This window comes from Cervus elaphus, chromosome 8, assembly GCF_910594005.1.
Source record: "Cervus elaphus chromosome 8, mCerEla1.1, whole genome shotgun sequence".
Lineage (NCBI taxonomy): Eukaryota > Metazoa > Chordata > Mammalia > Artiodactyla > Cervidae > Cervus > Cervus elaphus.
Genome location: NC_057822.1, coordinates 11,672,632 through 11,690,557, shown reverse-complemented (window position 1 = coordinate 11,690,557; position 17,926 = coordinate 11,672,632). Strand labels below are relative to the sequence as shown.

Below are 17,926 nucleotides of genomic sequence, written 5' to 3'. Positions count from 1 at the left end.
TCTGTTAATGTTCTGTTTCTTGATCTGAGTAGTGCTGAGTCCTTCACAGTGAATTTGGGGAAATTCCTAAAGCTTACTTATTATTATAATAGCCTATAATAAGAAGCTACACCTCTCAATGTATACATGACAATGCCAATCCCAGAGCCGAAGCTCAAAGGGCAAAGGGCATCAGGGGGTCATTCTCCCCTGCCCTCTGTCTCTGAGCAGGATGGACTCGGGCCCAGCCTCCCTTAGGGACCTCAAACAACCTCGTTCTCCAACCCCTTCTCGCTTGGCTCCCCAGCACCCCACCTGCAGTGGATGACCACGGGCCCAGCGTCAGGGGGTGTGGAGGCCTTCACACGCCGGATGAAGGCCAGCAGCCCCGTGGCGTGGTAGGGGACGCCGTGCTCCGGCCAGGCCGTGAAGTGGAACTGGCGGACCTCGTGGCGGGCAGAGTAGCCTCTCTGGGGAGACAACAGAAGTGACAGTCAGAGCCCCTGCCAGCATCTACCAGACACCTGCAGTGTGCCAAGCACTGGATGCTGGTGTCTACCAGACACTTGCAGCGTGCCAGGCACGGGAGTGAGCGTCTCACCGCAGGAACTCGGTTCACCCCAGTGAGACTCACGAGGTGCCTATTAATGACTCATTGTACAAGCAAGAAACCAAAGCCTCAAAGATGAGAAACCGCTTGCCCGAAGAAGACAAGACACACATTAGGCAGGGGTTGGGCCAGGATCTGCCTGATGCCAAATCTGCACTGTAAGTCACCCACTTCTGCCACCTGCTACACAGCTGCCCTAAGAGATCATTTTGATGCTCCCAGTCTTAGTTCAAAGGGGGAAAACTATCTTTCCTCTGAGGATTTTATAGACAGTCAAATAAGACTGTGGACCGGAAGACTTAGCCATCCCTCGCCTGTGGCCTTTTGTGAGTATGTAACTACTCTTGAGCCTCACTTTCCCTATCTGTAAAATGGGGCTGATGGCAAAGGCCTAACCCACAGACTGAAACAGGGCTGAAACAATGTGTGTGACGGGCTGAGGACAGTGCCTGGCACAGAGCAGGTTCAGCACCTGGCAGTTATCCTCATGGTCCGCATCGTTCTCTACATTCTCACCATCCTCATCATCTTGACTTCCTCTTGCAGTCACCAGTCAAGATGGCCACTTTTCCATCCTTTCACAGCGCCCCCTGTGAGGCACTGTGACTACCCTGCTCGGGATGCCGAGTGCCATCCCCACCCTCCACTCCTGGGTTGGAGGGGGTGGGGGGGGTTTGCCCTGTCCCACCTTCTCAGGCACCCCGGGAGAGGCCTGGTGACCACAGGAGACTCACCCGCTCCAGGGCAAAGCTGCGCACGACATACTCGGCTAGAGTCTCCGTCTTCACCAGCGTGATCTTGATGTCCCCGTACATGTCGGAGTCCTCCGGCCAGTACCGCGAGCATTTCACCTGGAGGCCCCAAGGGGCAGGCTCAGCGGGCTCTTCACTGCCCCCCTGCCTGCCATGCCCCCTCCCCCGGGGCCCCACTTACCCTGCCCACCTCCACCAGTTTGGTGATCATGACGATGCTGGAACAGTGCTCCTGCCACACCATGCGCCAGAAGTCGTAGACCATCTCAGGCTTTGGCCCTGGGGCGCAGAGAGGGCTTGTCTCTAGGGCCAGGCCTCCACCCAGGCCCAGCACACCACTGCCCCACACCACCGATGCAGGCCAGGAGGGTCCTGAGCCCCAGTGGGGGCTTCATGCTCACCCCCACACACCCCCATCAACTGCCGACTCATGCCCGTTGGGCCCTTGGGGTGGTCATTATCAGGGAGAGCCTGCCTGGAGACCCCGGTCATCCTGAGTGGAACCCAGGAGGAAGAGCTGGAGGGCCATGGCACAAGCCTCCAGGAGGGATGGACAGTGGAAAGGATAAGACACAGCCTGAGGGACCCAGGCAGCCCCCAGACCAAGAGGCACAATCCACACCCAAGAGGACCAAGGCCGGCTGGCCCTCTTGGATGCAGACAGACAGATGGACCAGGAGCTACATGCGGACAGCAGACATCGGGAGACACAAACACAAAGAGGGAACAGATATGGATGTCCAGATTCCAGAAGCCCAGACAGACAGACAGATGGAAGGCAGACAGGGAGGCAGACAGATCAGCAGAGAAGGCAGGAAGGCAGGCAGAGGGCACTCAGCACGCTGGGGCAGGGGGTGGGGGGAACATGGGCGGAGGTGCCAGGTACCTTGAGTGGCTATGAAGTGATTTGACCTGTGGTAACCCTGGAACAGGAGAAGAGGGCATGTTAAGACCCCGAGGATCGGCCCCTCACTTGCTCAGGCCCTCCTGCCCTCCTCTCCCAGAAGCTGCACACACAGCCCCCACTCAGGGAAGTGCCCCACCCTCTTGACCTGTCCTTTGAGCATCCCCAAGTAAGGAAGGAAGTAGAGCCTGGATACCTGGGTCGTGGGTTTAAACCCATCTTTGTTCCGTGACCCAAGGGAAGACACGACTCCTTCATGGGCCTAGAGGGGCTCCCCTTTCATAATTGGGGATAACTGTCCATAATCTGCTTATAACCCAGCTGCTCTTTGGAGACAAATACATTGCAGGGTGACCCTACCCTGTTCCCAAAGCCCCAGAGACCCTAAGCAACCCCAGGCCCCAGGCTGGGTCTTGTCAGTTATCTCAACACTGCTCAGGGCAACCAGAATGAGCAATGTCCCTCCCCATGACCCGGTCACCCAGGGCTTGAGGTGGCCCAATGAAGGCTTCAGGTTAGGAGCTAGTGAGCACAGGAGTTGCTCATGGCCGTTAGATAAAATGTTTTTTAAAATCTTTAAAATCAATAATAATGATACTAGCAATAATAAATAACTTACACAGTTATTTATTAAAATAATAATAAATGTTTGAGGCCCTGTTATGGACACATACTGTGCTAAGCACTTTATCTGTATTATCTCCCACAAAAGAGGCCAAGAGCTATATTCCTCTTCCATCCCCAGAGTCCCCAGGCTGAGAAGTGGAACCAGCCAGACTCCACTTCCACCCTGAGGCGGGACCCACCCATGAGACACCCAAGGAACCAGCGCAGGTGACACGGGATCAGTAAGAAGCAGTGCAGAGCTGGTGCGAAAGAAACAACCAAGATCAGCCGCTGGCCTTAAGTTCACACCCTCGACACAGCTCCCACCTGTGACCCGGTGGGCTTCCCAGGCCCAAGGGGCCCTGCAGGCAGACTGCCAGAATACAAAGCCCAATTCTACACAACTCCTGCTAAGTGTTGGGCAAATTCCTTTATTTCTCTATGTCTGTATTTTCGCATCTATACAACGGGAATAATTATGGTCTTTATCTCCTTGGGCGGCTGTGAAGGGTAAAGTTACACACATTAAGGGCTTGGCACATGGCAAACACAAAGCCAGGACTTAATCAAGAGTCGCCATTATTATTGCTACCACTTTAAATGTCCACAAGTATCTCTGAAGATCTCAATGGTGTGAACATCAAGAATTACTGGGCAGACAGCAGTTCACGACAGGAGTTAAGAATACGAGTCATGGGTCAGGTTGAGCTGGGTCTCTGCTGCCAAATAGGAACTGTGTGATTCTAGGCACTGAGCAGGCACTTCTCAGCCTTCAATGTGCATGTGAATCTCCTGGAGATCTTGTTAAAAGGCAGATTCAGATTCAGCCAGTATGGGGAGGGGCCTGGGATTGTGCATTTCCAACCAGATCCCAGGTGGTGCCAAGGCGGGGCCTCAAAACACACTTGGAGTAGCTAGGCTCTCTGACTCTCTAAGCCTCTGTCCTCCTCCAGAATATGAGGATAATACCAAGACACGCACGTGCTGTATACCTACAGTTCCCATGAAAATGACCAAAACATAGTCAAAGTTACCAAGAATGAAGAGCCTCCCAGAGTCACTCAACCCTCACTACCGGAACCTCTCCAGGTCTAGCCTAACTCCTTCCCACTGTCTCCCCAGCCACGCCTCTGCTTCATGTCTTTAGGGGAGCTGCTGGGCAACTGGGGTCAGAGGGGGCACTCGGCAGAGGTGCCGCCAGTGTTGCCCTCCATCCCCAGCCTCAGTCAAGCTGGAAACAGGCTACTCCACCTAAAGCCAGTTTGCTTGAGACTCTCACACAAGAGCCAGAGTCTCCAGTGCCCAGCATATTGCCAGCACCCAAATGCTAATCAATACATACAGCAAACAGCTCAATAATTTTTCAGACAGATGGCTTTCAATATCTGCATATTCACTTTTTAGTGGCCCATGTGCATTATTGCACAATTACGTCACACAGAGGACAGTGAAATGGAAAGTTTTAAATGCTCAGATGTTAAAGGAAGATAAGGAGACCAGCTTGAGCACACCCGCTTTAGAGACCAGGATTAGAGAGCAGGGGTGCTCCTACTCTGGGGCATCAAGCATGTCCTAGGAGCCTGTTCCCGGGCAGACACCCACACCTCCCTGGTGCCCTTGAATGGGCAGAGCTAGGAGACTGACTACCTGCACAGTAGGCAAGGCCCCTGGGGCATCCCAATGCCCCCAAAGAGAGAGATCCAGGGTCTCATGTAACGGTGGGGGAGTCTCATGGAAGGGTACAGGGCTCAGGTTGGATTTGAGGCCCCAGCTCTGCTAATCCAGAGCCTTGGGGCCATGAGTAAGCCACTCAATCTTTCTAAGCCTCAATTTTGTCATCTGCCACATGCAGGTCTCAACCTCATGGAGTGTGGCAGAAATGACATGAGGTGCCAGAAGGGCCTGGCTCAGAGCATGTACTCAGCCAACAATGTTTTTGGTAACAGGCATTTGTAAATGAAATAAGCCATGTCCCCTCAGGGTATTTCATAAGAGTTTGGCAACAACTAAATGAATGTTTTATATGGAGATTGAGATGTAAAAACATATAGTGATCTAGGGACTTGCTCAGCTGTCCAGCGGTTAAGACTCCACGCTCCCAATGCAGGGAGCGTGGATTCAATCCCTGATTGGGAAACTGACTGGGGAACTAAGATCCCATATGCCACACAGTGTGGCCAAAAAAATTTAAAAATTAAAATTAAAAAAAAATTCTAAAATGAAAAAAAAAATAATGATTTATAGTCATCACCTCCTAATGGGGTTGCTAAGGCCCATTGCCTTCTGTGTGTCTAATATTTCATTTAAGTTTAGCAACTTTACAAATCACCTGTGTAAAGAAACTCAAAATAAGGCAGACGGTATCTAGGAGCACATGAGGAACAACTGTCATCTCTAGCAGATGTGACAGCAGGAACCTTATGCTTTATATATTAGTGCAAGGTCCCAAGCATATACATGTTGTCTGAAAGTCTAATAATGAGTTGCATTTTTCCAATCATAAAAAAGCCAGACATATATTTGTAAAAGAAAAAAGAAAATAAAATAGACAAGGTACCCCCAAAATAATCCCATCAGGCATCAACTATTACAAAAATTATATTAAAAAAATCAAATGAGAGGACTGCTAGATGAAATTTTTTTTTAATTCTTATAAGGCCCAAACATAGCACAATTTTTTAAGATAAAATACCCAACAGCTCCCCCAAAATAAAACACTCAAATTAGGGCTAAATTTGAGGGCAAAGCGGTGAGGGTTGAGTTTCAACCAAACTGATGACAAAGGGATTGGAACACAAGGGAAACTACTACTAAAGGGGAGTGCCTGGGGCCACCCCTGCTTCCTGGAAGGCCTGGACCCCCAAGCAGTGGGGGGACAGGGCACCCAGGGCAGCTCCTCCCACCCCACCCCTCCCAGGCCCACAGAAGGTATGGCTAATGAGGACTCATTGGGCACAGGGGCTGGGGAGAAGGGCGACAGAGGTGGTGGCCGGGGAGGTGGCCGGGGGGCCTGGGGAGGCACCCGGACACTGCAGGCCCCCCTTAGGGTAGAGGAGATGGAGGGCATTGTTTACAACAGGGGTTGCGTCAAACTTTCAGCCCTGGCGGCCCCTGGCCAGGCTGCTGAAGTGGACGGTTGGTGCTGGGCACACAAGTGGAGGAGAAGGAGGACAGAGACGAGAGAGAGAGAGAGAGAGAGAGAGACAGCCAGAGATTGTGAGAAAGCCTGAGATACGGCCGGTCAGACAGACAGGAGGAGGAGGAAACGGGAGAGAGATACTTACTTCACGGTTTATCCGAATCTTAATGATTCCAGTGAGGGAACAGGACAAAGCAAAAGAGACAGATATTAGGCCAGAGGCAGATGGAGGTGGACGGCGGAGCACAGGAGTGGCTGGAATGGGTGGTGCCCAGCAGGCGAGGCAGAGCACCCAGGCCTGGGCAAGAGAAGGGCATGGGCAGGGCCCTGGCAGGGCCCCAGGAGAAGCAGACTAGGGCCTTGAGGACCCCGAGGCGAGGCCACTGTCCCTGTCCCCAGAGCTGCCCAAGTCGAGGCCAGGTTGGACCATACTGCAGCCTGGGGAGAGGGTGGGGAGGTCGTGTAGAAAGCAAGGGATTCTGGCAAATGTGGGCGAGCGCATCTGGCCACCAGGAGGAAGTGAAGAAGGAGAGGAGAAGTCACCTCCACCGTCCCTGATTGCCCCCCGCTCCGGATACATGCCTCCTCCACCTCTGACCTGGCACGCTGGTCCTACCTGAGATTACCCTTCCCTTCCCTCTCCAGCCACCCAAAGCCAGCGCAAGCCCTCTGCCTCTATGCAGCCCAACATGGCTAAACCTGGCCCCACCACTACCTTGCCACACAATGCTGAGAAAGTCATTCATTCCTCTTTCCTGGCCTGTGATTTCCCAACTAACCTGAATTCACTTTACTTGTATGATCATGAGCCTCCCCGACTAGAATCTACGGATTCAAGGACTATGTCTCCTTTTTCACAGGTATATTCCCAGTGGCCAGCACCATGCCTGGTACACAGTAGATGCTCAAAATATATTTAACATCTAATGAATGAATAAGTGGTTCTCTGCACACTCGACTTGCTGCCGGTTGGGGAGTCTGATCAGCGTCCCTGGGCCTGTCCTGTCCCACTCTCATCCACACTTGGGGAGCGGATTCATCGCCTCTTCTTCTCACCCAAGCCCAGGGCCCCCTGGCTGCCTGCGCTGTCTCCGGCCCCTCCTCCCTCTGGTCCAGCCTGACCAGTGGCTGCTGCGGCTGGCAGGACAGCCTTGTCGTCAGCAGCAAAGGCTCTGGAGACCCTGACCAGCTGAGATGCGGCTCCCTTCTTGACCACTAGCTAGCTGGGTGACCTAGGAAAAGTAGCTTCCCGTCTCTGAGCCCCAGTTTTCCTCTCCTGTAAAGTGAGGCCACAATGCTGACCACAGCATGGGGTGGTTGTCGGGAATATAGACAATTAAATATTTGGCATAAAGTGCTTAGCACAGTGCTTGGCACACAGTACCTGGTCAATTAACCTGAGTTTGTCACAGTCCAACATTTCCAATGCTCCCTGATGCCCCTAGGAAAAAAGCCCAGCTCCTCAGCCTGCCATTCGAGGCCTTCACAGTCCAGCGCCTGCCTGACTCAGCCTCACTGCGTGCCATGAGAAGCCCACCTCCAGCCTCGGGGCCCCTCACTGAGAGGGGACCTGTCCTCACGTCTAGGCCTGGCTGGCTGCCCTCTTGCCTCCACTGCTTCACTCACACCCCGACCCCAGGGAAGGCCTCCTGACAGCCGCCGCCCACCCTGTCCTCCCCACTCCGCTGAGCTCCCTGGCGCTGACGGCAGAAGGTGGGGGCGCTCAGGAATCCAGCCACATGAACCCCGACTTCTTCCCTGCCGGGTCCCGCCCCGCCTGGACAGTGAGCCCGGAGCGGCCGGGGCCAGTCAGCGGACAGCGGGGCGAGGCACTCACGTCTATGTAGTTGGCGTTGATGTAGTCGGCGTCGGGATCGCCCAGCATCGGGTGCAGTTTGACTCGGTGCCGATCATCTGGAAACACAGAGCACGTGGCCATGGGGCGGGCAGGGGCTGAACTGGGGAGCCCAGCGCTGGGGCGGTATGGGGGCGAGGCCTCCTGGAGGCCAGAGCCGGGGCACATGCAGGGCAGTCAGGGAACCTAGAGACTCAGGGCTGAGCAGCAGGCCCTCCGTATTGCTGGAGGTAGGACAGGCCGGTGGTTAGTCGAGGCTGCAGCGTCAACAAGGCCCTGAGCTGCTCCGGCAAGTATCAGCTGTGTGACCCCGGGAGGGAGGCTTAACCTCCCAAGCCTCAGTTTCCTCATCTGTAAAGTGGGAGTTCTGCTACATCCCTCGTCACAGGACTGCGGAAAACACTACGTCAGACGAGGAGCGTGGTGCTCAGCACCCAGCCCGGCCTGTGACAGGCCCTCCATAAATGGCTCTCTCCCTCTTCCCGCTTCCTCCCACCCACTGCCCCAGACCGCAGGCCCTCCCACAGGACTCACAGGCAGGCATGGGCTCCTGCCGGCCACCCTTGACCTTGTCTTTCTTCTTTGTAGCATCCCAGCCTTCAAAGAAGCTCTGCCAGAAGGGAAAGTGGTAGTTAGTGGCGGGAAGGAAGCCCCTCCCCTCCCAAGGGCCCGACCCTGTCCGCAGGAGGTAGGACCACGATTAACCCCAAGGGTTAAACTTGGGGCCTGAGATAAAGTCACTGTATATTCCTTTATAAGTGAGGGACTAAGTTTAATAGCGAGCGGCGGGGTGGGGGGAGTGAGAAAAAGAGGGGAAAAGAGGTAATTATAGTTCAGACACATTTCAGAATGAAGGTCAGGTTTAGGTCAAATCCAGGTCTGAGCTGGGACGAAGGTAAGGGTGAGGGTCAAATTAAGTCCAGACGGAGGTGGGATGGGATTCAAGTCAGAGTTCAAATGAAGCTTAGGATGAAAGTTAGGGTCAAAGTCATACTGGGGTTTAGACTAGAGGTCAAGGTCAGTGTTGGTGGTCAGGTTCACATCAGGGATAGAAGGATCCTGGTAGGATCCAGACGGAGACCGACAAGATTCAGACACTTTTTAAGTCAGGGTTAGGATGAGGGAGAAACCAGGTCAGGCTGAGATTAGGGTCAAGGTCAAGGTCAAGAAATTAGCTAGAGATGGGGACTGTCAGGGCAAGGATCCATCTAGGGACCGGCTGAGGGCTGCCAGGGTCCACAGCAAGGAGGAGCCAGGGAGGCCCCAGCGAGGGGTCCCAGCTGGACGGGGCCAGGCACCTCATACTCCTGCTTGAAGCCGTAGCCCTCGGCCGTCTTCATCTGGTTGATGTGCTGCAGGAGGTCGGCCACGCGCACCGCGGGGTGCAGCTGCCCCGTGTGATACGGGGAGCCCTTCCGGCCGCACGGCCGCCGCGGTGAGCCCCCCAGGAGGCTGCTGGCCTCAGTGACCCCACCGCCGCGCTGGTCTCCTGCAGCCAGAGAAAGGGAAAAGGGGCTCCTGACGTGCACAGGCCCCAGCCGGGGGAACCCCACAAAGACTCATGGGGACTGAGGGAGTGAAGGGAGCATGGCCAGCATGGAGGACGCCTGGGTTGTTTGCTGGAGCCAGGCAGCTGGCTGGGCCTCCCTGGGTGACCCTGGACGAGCCCCTTCCCTGGGGCATCCCGGTCTTCCCACTGATAGAATGAGGGGGTTGGGTCATGTGACCTCCGGGGGCCCTTCTGGCCCGGCCTGCGGGCTGGGATCCCTGGTCCCCTCACCCTCCCGGGCTCTCCAGCAAGGGCCCCCTCTATGACTTCACACATTGCCTGCAGCAGGCAGCGCTCAGCAAAGTCCACAACATCCCCTCCTTCCTCCCCCTCTTCCTCCCAGGGAACAATCTGGAACACTGACAACTCTCAGCAATCACCCCATTCAGAGACAAGCAAGTCCCAGAATTAGCTGCTGTCACCACCCCCTCCACAGATGAATGGGAAGCACCTGAATAGAGGCGTTTCTCCAGCGCAAGCATTTCCATTGTCAGCCTATGCGGCAGCTCAGCCCATGGGGAGCAGGTGGAGAGGTTCACGCTGCCCCACACTCCAGAAAACCATCCCCTCCTCACAGACCACCACTCCCCGGCTCTCCTGGCCAGCATCCTCAAGGACATCCCACCCTGGTCCCCAAGATCAGGTCCTGGGATGGAGGAACAGCCCTGCTCAGCCACACCCAGCTTCCGACACTCACTCCCACACACTCAGCATGCATTCCCTTCTCCTGGCCTGGCCGAGGGGCAGGGGCTTTCTCCGCATGTCTCACCACTGTTCTCTGCCCAGCTCTGAGCCGGCAGGGGCGGGTGGAGGACTCCCAGCAGGGCCTTCCTTCCCAAACCTCATACGTGCTCTTCCTCTGCCCCACTCTCCCCGGATGTCTGCTGGACTCACATCCATCCTTCAGGTCTTGACTTTTAATTCTCAGTCTTGAACGGGCGGAATGAATGCAATACCGAGACAGACACCGCCACCCCACCCAGGGCACTTCCACTTCCCCAAACTCCAATCTCTGCCTCCTCAAATCGGGGAGACTGCGGGGCTCGCTTGGGTTCCACTTCCTACGCCAAGGTTTGAAAGCTGCTTCCAGGTAGAGGGGCAATGCAAGGCAGGCACTTGGGTTTGTTTCGCTTTTCTCAGGAATCACAGTGGCGGTCAGCCTGGTGCCCAATGTCTGAAAACAACTGTTTCATATGTTTTATCCAGATTTCCAGTTGCTTACAGCGAGAGGACAAGTCACATACCAGTTATCCGTGTGTGTGTGTGTGTGTGTGTGTGTGTGTGTGTGAGTTACTCATGTCTGACTCTTTGTGGCCACCTAATGCGAAGAGCTGACTCATTTGAACAGACCCTGATGTTGGGAAAGATTGAAGGCAGGAGGAGAAGGGGACAACAGAGGATGAGATGGTTGGATGGCATCACCGACTCAATGGATATGAGTTTGCGTAAACTCCAGGAGTTGGTGATGGACAGGGAGGCCTGGTGTGCTGTGGTTCATGGGGTCACAAAGAGTTGGACACGACTAAGCGACTGAACTGAACTGAACTGACTCTTTGTGACCCCATAGGCTGTAGCCTACCAGGCTCCTCTGTCCATGGAATTCTCCAGGCAAGAATGCTGGGGTGGGTTGCCATTTCCTTCTCCAGGGGATCTTCCCTACCCAGGGATCGAACCCAGGTCTCCTGCATTGCAGGCAGATTCTTTACAGTCTGAGCCACCAGGGAAGCCCACCCATTACACATTTGTGGTCAAACGCCTCAAGCCCTTCATTTTTCAGGTAGAGAAACTGAGATCTGAAGAGGACAGATTTGCCTAAAGTAGTGGCTGCCCAAGTGTATTCCAGATAATACTGGTCGTGCCAGATGACTCACGTATTCAACAAAGAGAAGGATAATGGGGAGGGGTTCTGTGTTTTAAAGGAGTTTGTGAAATTCTGGTTTAAATAAAAATAAGTAGGTTTTTTTTTTCCCCTGTGAAACCTCCCAGGGTTTCCAACAAGTTAGTGTGTATTTTAAATCTCCAAGAGATGCGTGGGAATAGCAAGGTTTCACCTCCATCTTTCACCACAGAAAGCTTGTTTGTTTCATGAAACATCCTCAGGGGAATAGAGTATACTACAGCAATTAAGAGACGGGATCTGGTGTCAGACAGGCTTCAGATCAAATCCCAGCTCTGCATGTAACCTTGGGGATGTTACTTACTCTCCAGAAATTTCCCTTTTCATATAGCAAATGAAGATTAAAACTGTTACTCTCCAATATGATGATATAAATATTCAATGTGCATGCATGCTAAGTCACTTCAGTCATGTCCGACTCTTTGTGACCCTATGGACTGTAGCCCATGCCAGGGTCCTCTGTCCATGTGGTTCTCCAGGCAAGAATACTAGAGTGGGTTGCCATCCCCTTCTCCAGGGCATCTTCCCGACCCAGGGATCAAGCCCAGGTCTCCTGCGTCTCCTGCGTCTCCTGCACTGCAGGCAGATTCTTTACCAAGATTATGCATATGCAGCACCCAGCCCAGTGCCTGGCACATGAGCACCTGCAGATGGGACTGTGGACATCATTGGGAGTTTCCAGGAAAAGGAGGATCCCCTTGAGTCTCAGAAAGCCAGGCCAGATGGTTGACAAGAGGTGGCCTTTCTGCTCGGGTCCTTCTCCACCGTCAGATCCTGGTCCAAGACATGACAATTCTAAAGAGTATCCACAACAAGCACACAAGACAAGCACACAAATTTCAAGCAAAAAAAGATTTCTGCTGGTTTAAAGACCTCAGAGATGAAGGGGTCCCAAGTGTTCTTCAATGGAAACTGTGTTGACAGCTCCATAGAGACCTCTCCAGGCAGAGAATCCAGCAGCTCATCTCAGAGATCTTGAAAGGCTGAAAGTCCTGATGCGGCCTCACAAGTAGGCACGGAATCATCTGGCAATGGCTGAAGACGAGAAAATGCCCTCACTGGTTGGAAGGAAGCCAGAGCCAAATCTGGGCAGCTTCCAGATAAGCCCGAGAGCAACACAAGATGTTCTCCAAACAAGACCACCAGAGGACAAAGGATGATGAATGATGATGCTGCCAAGAAGACACTCCATTTCCTGGACCCAGAGAAGACACGTCCTTACTATTCTCACCCATGCATTCCATGGGATCTCTCTTCCTCTCTCCCTCTCTAATGCACACACACACACACACACACACACACACACACACACACACACACACACACACACACACCCTGGGGACTAGCTTGCCCACACAGCTGGAAGCCCCTGAAAGGGAGGATGAGAGGAAGGAAGGTAAGAGCCAGCCCTCAGCTTCGAGGAGGGCACTCAGGTGCTGGCCTTGGCTTTCTCCAGCTCCATAATGATTATGGGATAATTCAGGGGAGTAACCACTGGACGCTTGCTCCTTGGAAGAAAGGCTATGACCAACCTAGACAGCACGTTAAAAAGCAGAGACATTACTTTGCCATCAAAGGTCCATCTAGTCAAGGCTATGGTTTTCCCAGTAGTCATGTATGGATGTGAGAGTTGGACTATAAAGAAAGCTGAGCGCCAAAGAATTGATGCTTTTGAACCATGGTATTGGAAAAGACTCTTGAGAGTCCCTTGGACTGCAAGGAGATCCAACCAGTCCATCCTAAACAAAATCAGTCCTGAATATTCACTGGAAGGACTGATGCTGAAGCTGAAACCAATATTTTGGCCACCTGATGTGAAGAACTGACTCATTTGAAAAGACCCTGATGCTGGGAAAGATTGAAGGCGGGAGGAGACAGAGGATGAGATGGTTGGATGGCATCACCAACTCAATGGACATGAGTTTGAGTAAACTCCGGGAGTTGGTGATGGACAGGGAGGCCTGGTATGCTGCAGTCCATGGGGTTGCAAAGAGTTGGACACGACTGAGCAACTGATCTGAACTGAACTGAACCACTGGACAGCTGACGTTTTGCGAGGAGGACTGGAGGCCTAGAGGAAAGAACACTGGGCATGGAGTCAAAGAAGCCCGAATGTGAATTCTGACTCAAGTCACTTGACCTCTCTGGATCTCGGTTTCCTCATTTGAAAATGAGGATCCTCAGACTTCCCTCAAAGATAGGCACTCCCCCAATTCCCATCCACCCTTGATGAAGACAGGCCACCAGTTACGCAACCAACAGCATGCTATACTTCTCCTTCACTATCTGTAATTAGCAAGCAACTTTAAAAAAACACAACCTGTAACAATAGCTAACAATATCTAACATACTGAGGGCTTTCATATGCCTGGCATGATGCTTAAGCCATTCAATCCTTAGAATATCCCTATGATGTAGGTGTTATTGTTATTCCCCCTATTACATAGGGGCTTCCCTGGTGGCTCAGAGGGTAAAGAATCTGCCTGCAATGCAAGAGACCTGGTTCAATCCTTGGGTTGGGAAGATCCCCTGAAGCAGGGTATGGCTACCCACTCCAGTATTCTTGCCTGGAGAATTCCATGGACAGAGGAGCCTGGCAGGCTACAGTCCATGGGGTCACAAAGAGTCAGACACAACTGAGTGACTAACACTTTCCCTTTTATGGGCTTCACAGGTGGTGCTAGTGGTAAAGAACCCACCTGCCAAGGCAGGAGACATAAGAGACACAGGTTTGATACCTGGGTCAGGAAGATCCCCTTGAGGATGGCAAGACAACCCACTCTATATTCTGAGGCCCAGAAGAGTTAAGGGGCCTGCTCCTTAAGTGGCAGCATTAGGATTCACACTCAGGCCCATCTGACTCTGGGATCCTATTGTCTTCCCCTGTTTTCCTCTTCCTGATAAAAGGGCATTTGTGGTGTCAAATAAGGGGCATTCATTTGACAAACCATTTGGCCGGAATCCTCTGGTTCCCATAGCGGTCAAGAGCTCTGGAAAGATAAGATCCCAGAGGGTTTGAGGGTTGCAGGGCAGGATCAGAATCCACAGGGGCACATTCCAACAACTTGGGAACATCCCAGCTCAACATTTACTCAGCATGGGAAGTCCCTATTTAAAATTTCCATACTGAGGTTGCATCTAATCAACATGGTTCTAAACCACAAAAATCTGGCCTCACTGTTAGGAAAAGAAAAGTGGCGGCTAGACCAGGATGTGGCATAAAGAAAAAGAGAAGCCTTAAGACTGAGCTTCAGTCTCCTGAATGTATCTTGAGCTTCCCAGCCGTCACACCGTCCCCCTGTCCAGCAACCTGCCTTCAGTGTCCACCCCTCCTCATCGTCCATCAAATCTTATCCATCTCAGCTGAAACCCTGACCTCCCCTGCCCAAAGCTGTGTCTTCTCAAGACTATGGCAACACTAACTGTCCCCCCAGCTCCCCCAGCAGTTAGCCCGGTGCTGACTCTCCTGGGTCCATCTCACCTCCCAACTAGTCAGTGAGCTCCCTGGGTGCAGAGCCCATGTTTCCTGTCTCTCTCTGTCTCTCCCTAGGACTCAGCAGCAAGATGTGTGCCCACACCACCCCCACCTCCCACACCCCCCAAAACCCACTTGAGTTTTCAGCCCAAGCAGACCTCACCAGGTTATCCTCCGTGCACTTACACATGCTGTTCCTCCAGCACAGATGCCTTTCCTTCCCTGTCTCTGCCAACCCAAACCCTATCAGGTCCACCAGGCCTGCGTGATACAGCTAAAATGGCAATTTGCAATTCAAAAAGACCTGCATTTAAATCCTGACTCTGCCACCTTCTGGAGGTTTGACCCATACAAGTGATTCTCCTCTCTGGGTCTCTGTTTCCTTGTTTGTAAGATGAAGAGTTGATTAACAGCTCCTATGTAGGGCTGTGGTGTGAATTTAATGAGGGAAGGTCACAAAGAACATCATGCAGACATGCAAGTCAATGGACTTGAAAGCATAAATGAAATGGACACATTCCTAGACAAATAAAACACTAAAAGTGTCTTGAAAAAATATAAAGCTTGAATAGCGCTTTATTCCTTTAAATAAATTGAATTAAAAGTTTTACATGTTTCCATAACGAAAACAAAAGAAAAGGATTCTTTTGGTTTCACAGATGAATTCCACCCAGCTTTCAGGGAGTTGGAGCCAATGACTCCAATCTTCTGTGATAAAAAAGAGACAAGATCGTGCATTTTATAAGATGAGTAGAATCTGGATACCAGAAACCAGACAAAGATAACACAAAAAAGAAAAATTACAGGCCAATCCCACTGGGGAATACAGCTTTAGAATCTTGAACTATATTATAATTATACTAAATCCAATAATTCATAAAAAAATATTATGCATCAGACCAAGTTGAATTTACCCCAGGAATGGAAGGTTATTTTAACATTAGAAAATCTATCAACACAATACTGCAAAGCAATTATCCTCCAATTAAAAATAAATAATTTTTTAAAAAGGGAAAAAAGGAAAATCTAAAACTGTCACTCACCTCACTAACAAACTGAAGGAAGAAAAATGACATTATGAGTAGCATCTACAGAGTCAAACAAATAGACAAATATAACAATACAGAAATAGACTCACAGTCACGGAGAACAAACTAGGGTTTACCAGAGGGGGAAGGGGTGGGAAGAAGGGCAAAATAGATGAAGAGGATTTAGAGGCACAAACTACCAGTTATAAATTTTAAAAGCCACAGGGATATAATATACAGCACAGAGAATATAGTCAATAATATTGTAATAACTTTCCATGGTGTATAAATCTGCAAAAATATCAAATCACTATATTATACACCTGAAACTAACAATACTGTAAGCCAACTATACTTCAGTAAAAAAAGAAAGTTTATCAAGGTGTATGGATATAAGACCAATATCTATTCACACAAAAATCAACTGCATTTCTCTATATGACCAATACTTAGAAATACAATATTCTAAAAATGTACCCCATGTATGCTGGGAAAACTGGACATCCATATGCAAAAGAATGAAACTGGACCCTTATCTAACATCATACACAAAAATTAACTCAGAAAGGATGACCGACCTAAATGTAAGACCTAAACATAGGGCAAAAGCTTCAGGACATCAGATTTGGCAAGAATTTCCGGGCTATGACAACAAAGGCATAAGCAGCAAAAGGAAAAAACAGACAAAATGGACGACATCAAAGTGTAAACATTTGTTCATCAAAAGATACTAATCGCAGAGTAAAAAGGCAACCCACAGAATGAGATAAAAATGTTTGTAAATCATTTATCTGATAAGGATTAATATCCAGAATAAATATAGAACTTCTAAAACTCAACAGCAAAAGGACAAACAGCCCAATTCAAAAATTTTCCAAATAAAGTACACAAACAGCCAATAAACGCACGAAAGGATGCTCAACATCACATCACTCCAGCACTAGGGAAAAGAAAATCAAAACTATGAGATGTGAAGATCAAAACTTCACATCCATGAAGATGGCTGCTATAAAACTTTTTTTTCTTTAACAGAAAACAAGTACTGGCAAGGATGTGGGGAAAACTGGAACCCCTGTGCACTACTAGGGGGAATGCAAAATGGTGCAGGCATGGTGGAAAACAGTATGACAGGCCCTCAAAAAATTAAAAATAGAACTACTATATGATCCAGCAATTCTATTGCTGGATATATACCCAAAAGTACCCAGAAAGATATTTGTATACATCCATGTTCACAGCGGGCTTCCCTGCTGGCTCGGACAGTAAAGACTCTGCCTACAGTGCAGGAGACCTGGGTTCCATTCCTGGATTGGGAAGATCTCCTAGAGAAGGGAATGGCAACCCACTCCAGTATTCTTACCTGGAGCATTATTCACAATAGCTAAAACTTGGAAACCACCCAAGTGTCTATCAACTGGCAAATGGATCAGAAAAGCGAGCATATACATACAACAGAATATTATTCAGCCTTAAAAAAAAAAAAAAAAAAACTCAATTCTGGAAGTTCCTTGGCAGCCCAGTGGTTAGGACTCTGAGCTTCCACTGCAGGAGACACAGGTATGACCCCTGGCCAGGGAACTAAGATCCCTCATGCCACGTGGTGCAGCCAAAAACTAAAAGTTAAAAAAATTAATTTTTTCAAAAAGCAATATTTTTAAAAGGCAGTTCTAAAAGATGCTATGGCATGGATGAACTCTGAGGACATTACACTAAGTGAAATAAGCTAGTCCCTAAAGACAAGTACTGCATGACTCCACTTACATGAGACAGAGTAATCAAAGTCATAGAAAGTAGAATGGTGGTGGCCAGGAGCTGAGAAAAGAGGGAACAGGGAGTTTAATGGATGCCGAGTTTCAGTTTTACAAAGTGAAAACCAATCCTTGGATTCAATGCAAATTCTGCCAACAAAGTTTTCCAAGGAATTTGAAGAGATGATTCTAAAATTTGTAAGAAAAAGAACGAGGGCAAATACAGCCAAGACACCCTTGGTGAAGAACAAGGTTCGGAGGGCTTGATGTTTCAGATATCAAGACCTAGATACCTATGGTAATTAGCTAGTTTGGTATTGACACAGGAATCACCAAACTGGCCTATGATAAAGAACAGGGAGCCAAAACATAACCCATATATAT

The 17,926-nt window shown here is 50.4% G+C and overlaps 1 protein-coding gene across 4 annotated transcripts in view; it reads right to left on the bottom strand.

Moving 5' to 3' along the window:
* PTPRU (protein tyrosine phosphatase receptor type U) overlaps positions 1 to 17,926 on the bottom strand; it is an 88,537-nt gene that overhangs the window by 12,217 nt on the left and 58,394 nt on the right. For all 4 annotated transcript variants that reach the window (XM_043909506.1, XM_043909509.1, XM_043909508.1 and 1 more), the window contains 7 exons: positions 9,144 to 9,334; positions 8,380 to 8,455; positions 7,828 to 7,904; positions 2,228 to 2,264; positions 1,523 to 1,620; positions 1,324 to 1,440; positions 295 to 449 (listed from right to left, as the gene is read on the bottom strand). In XM_043909506.1, the coding sequence (XP_043765441.1) occupies positions 295 to 449; positions 1,324 to 1,440; positions 1,523 to 1,620; positions 2,228 to 2,264; positions 7,828 to 7,904; positions 8,380 to 8,455; positions 9,144 to 9,334 (751 nt within the window). The remainder of the gene's footprint in view (positions 1 to 294; positions 450 to 1,323; positions 1,441 to 1,522; positions 1,621 to 2,227; positions 2,265 to 7,827; positions 7,905 to 8,379; positions 8,456 to 9,143; positions 9,335 to 17,926) is intronic.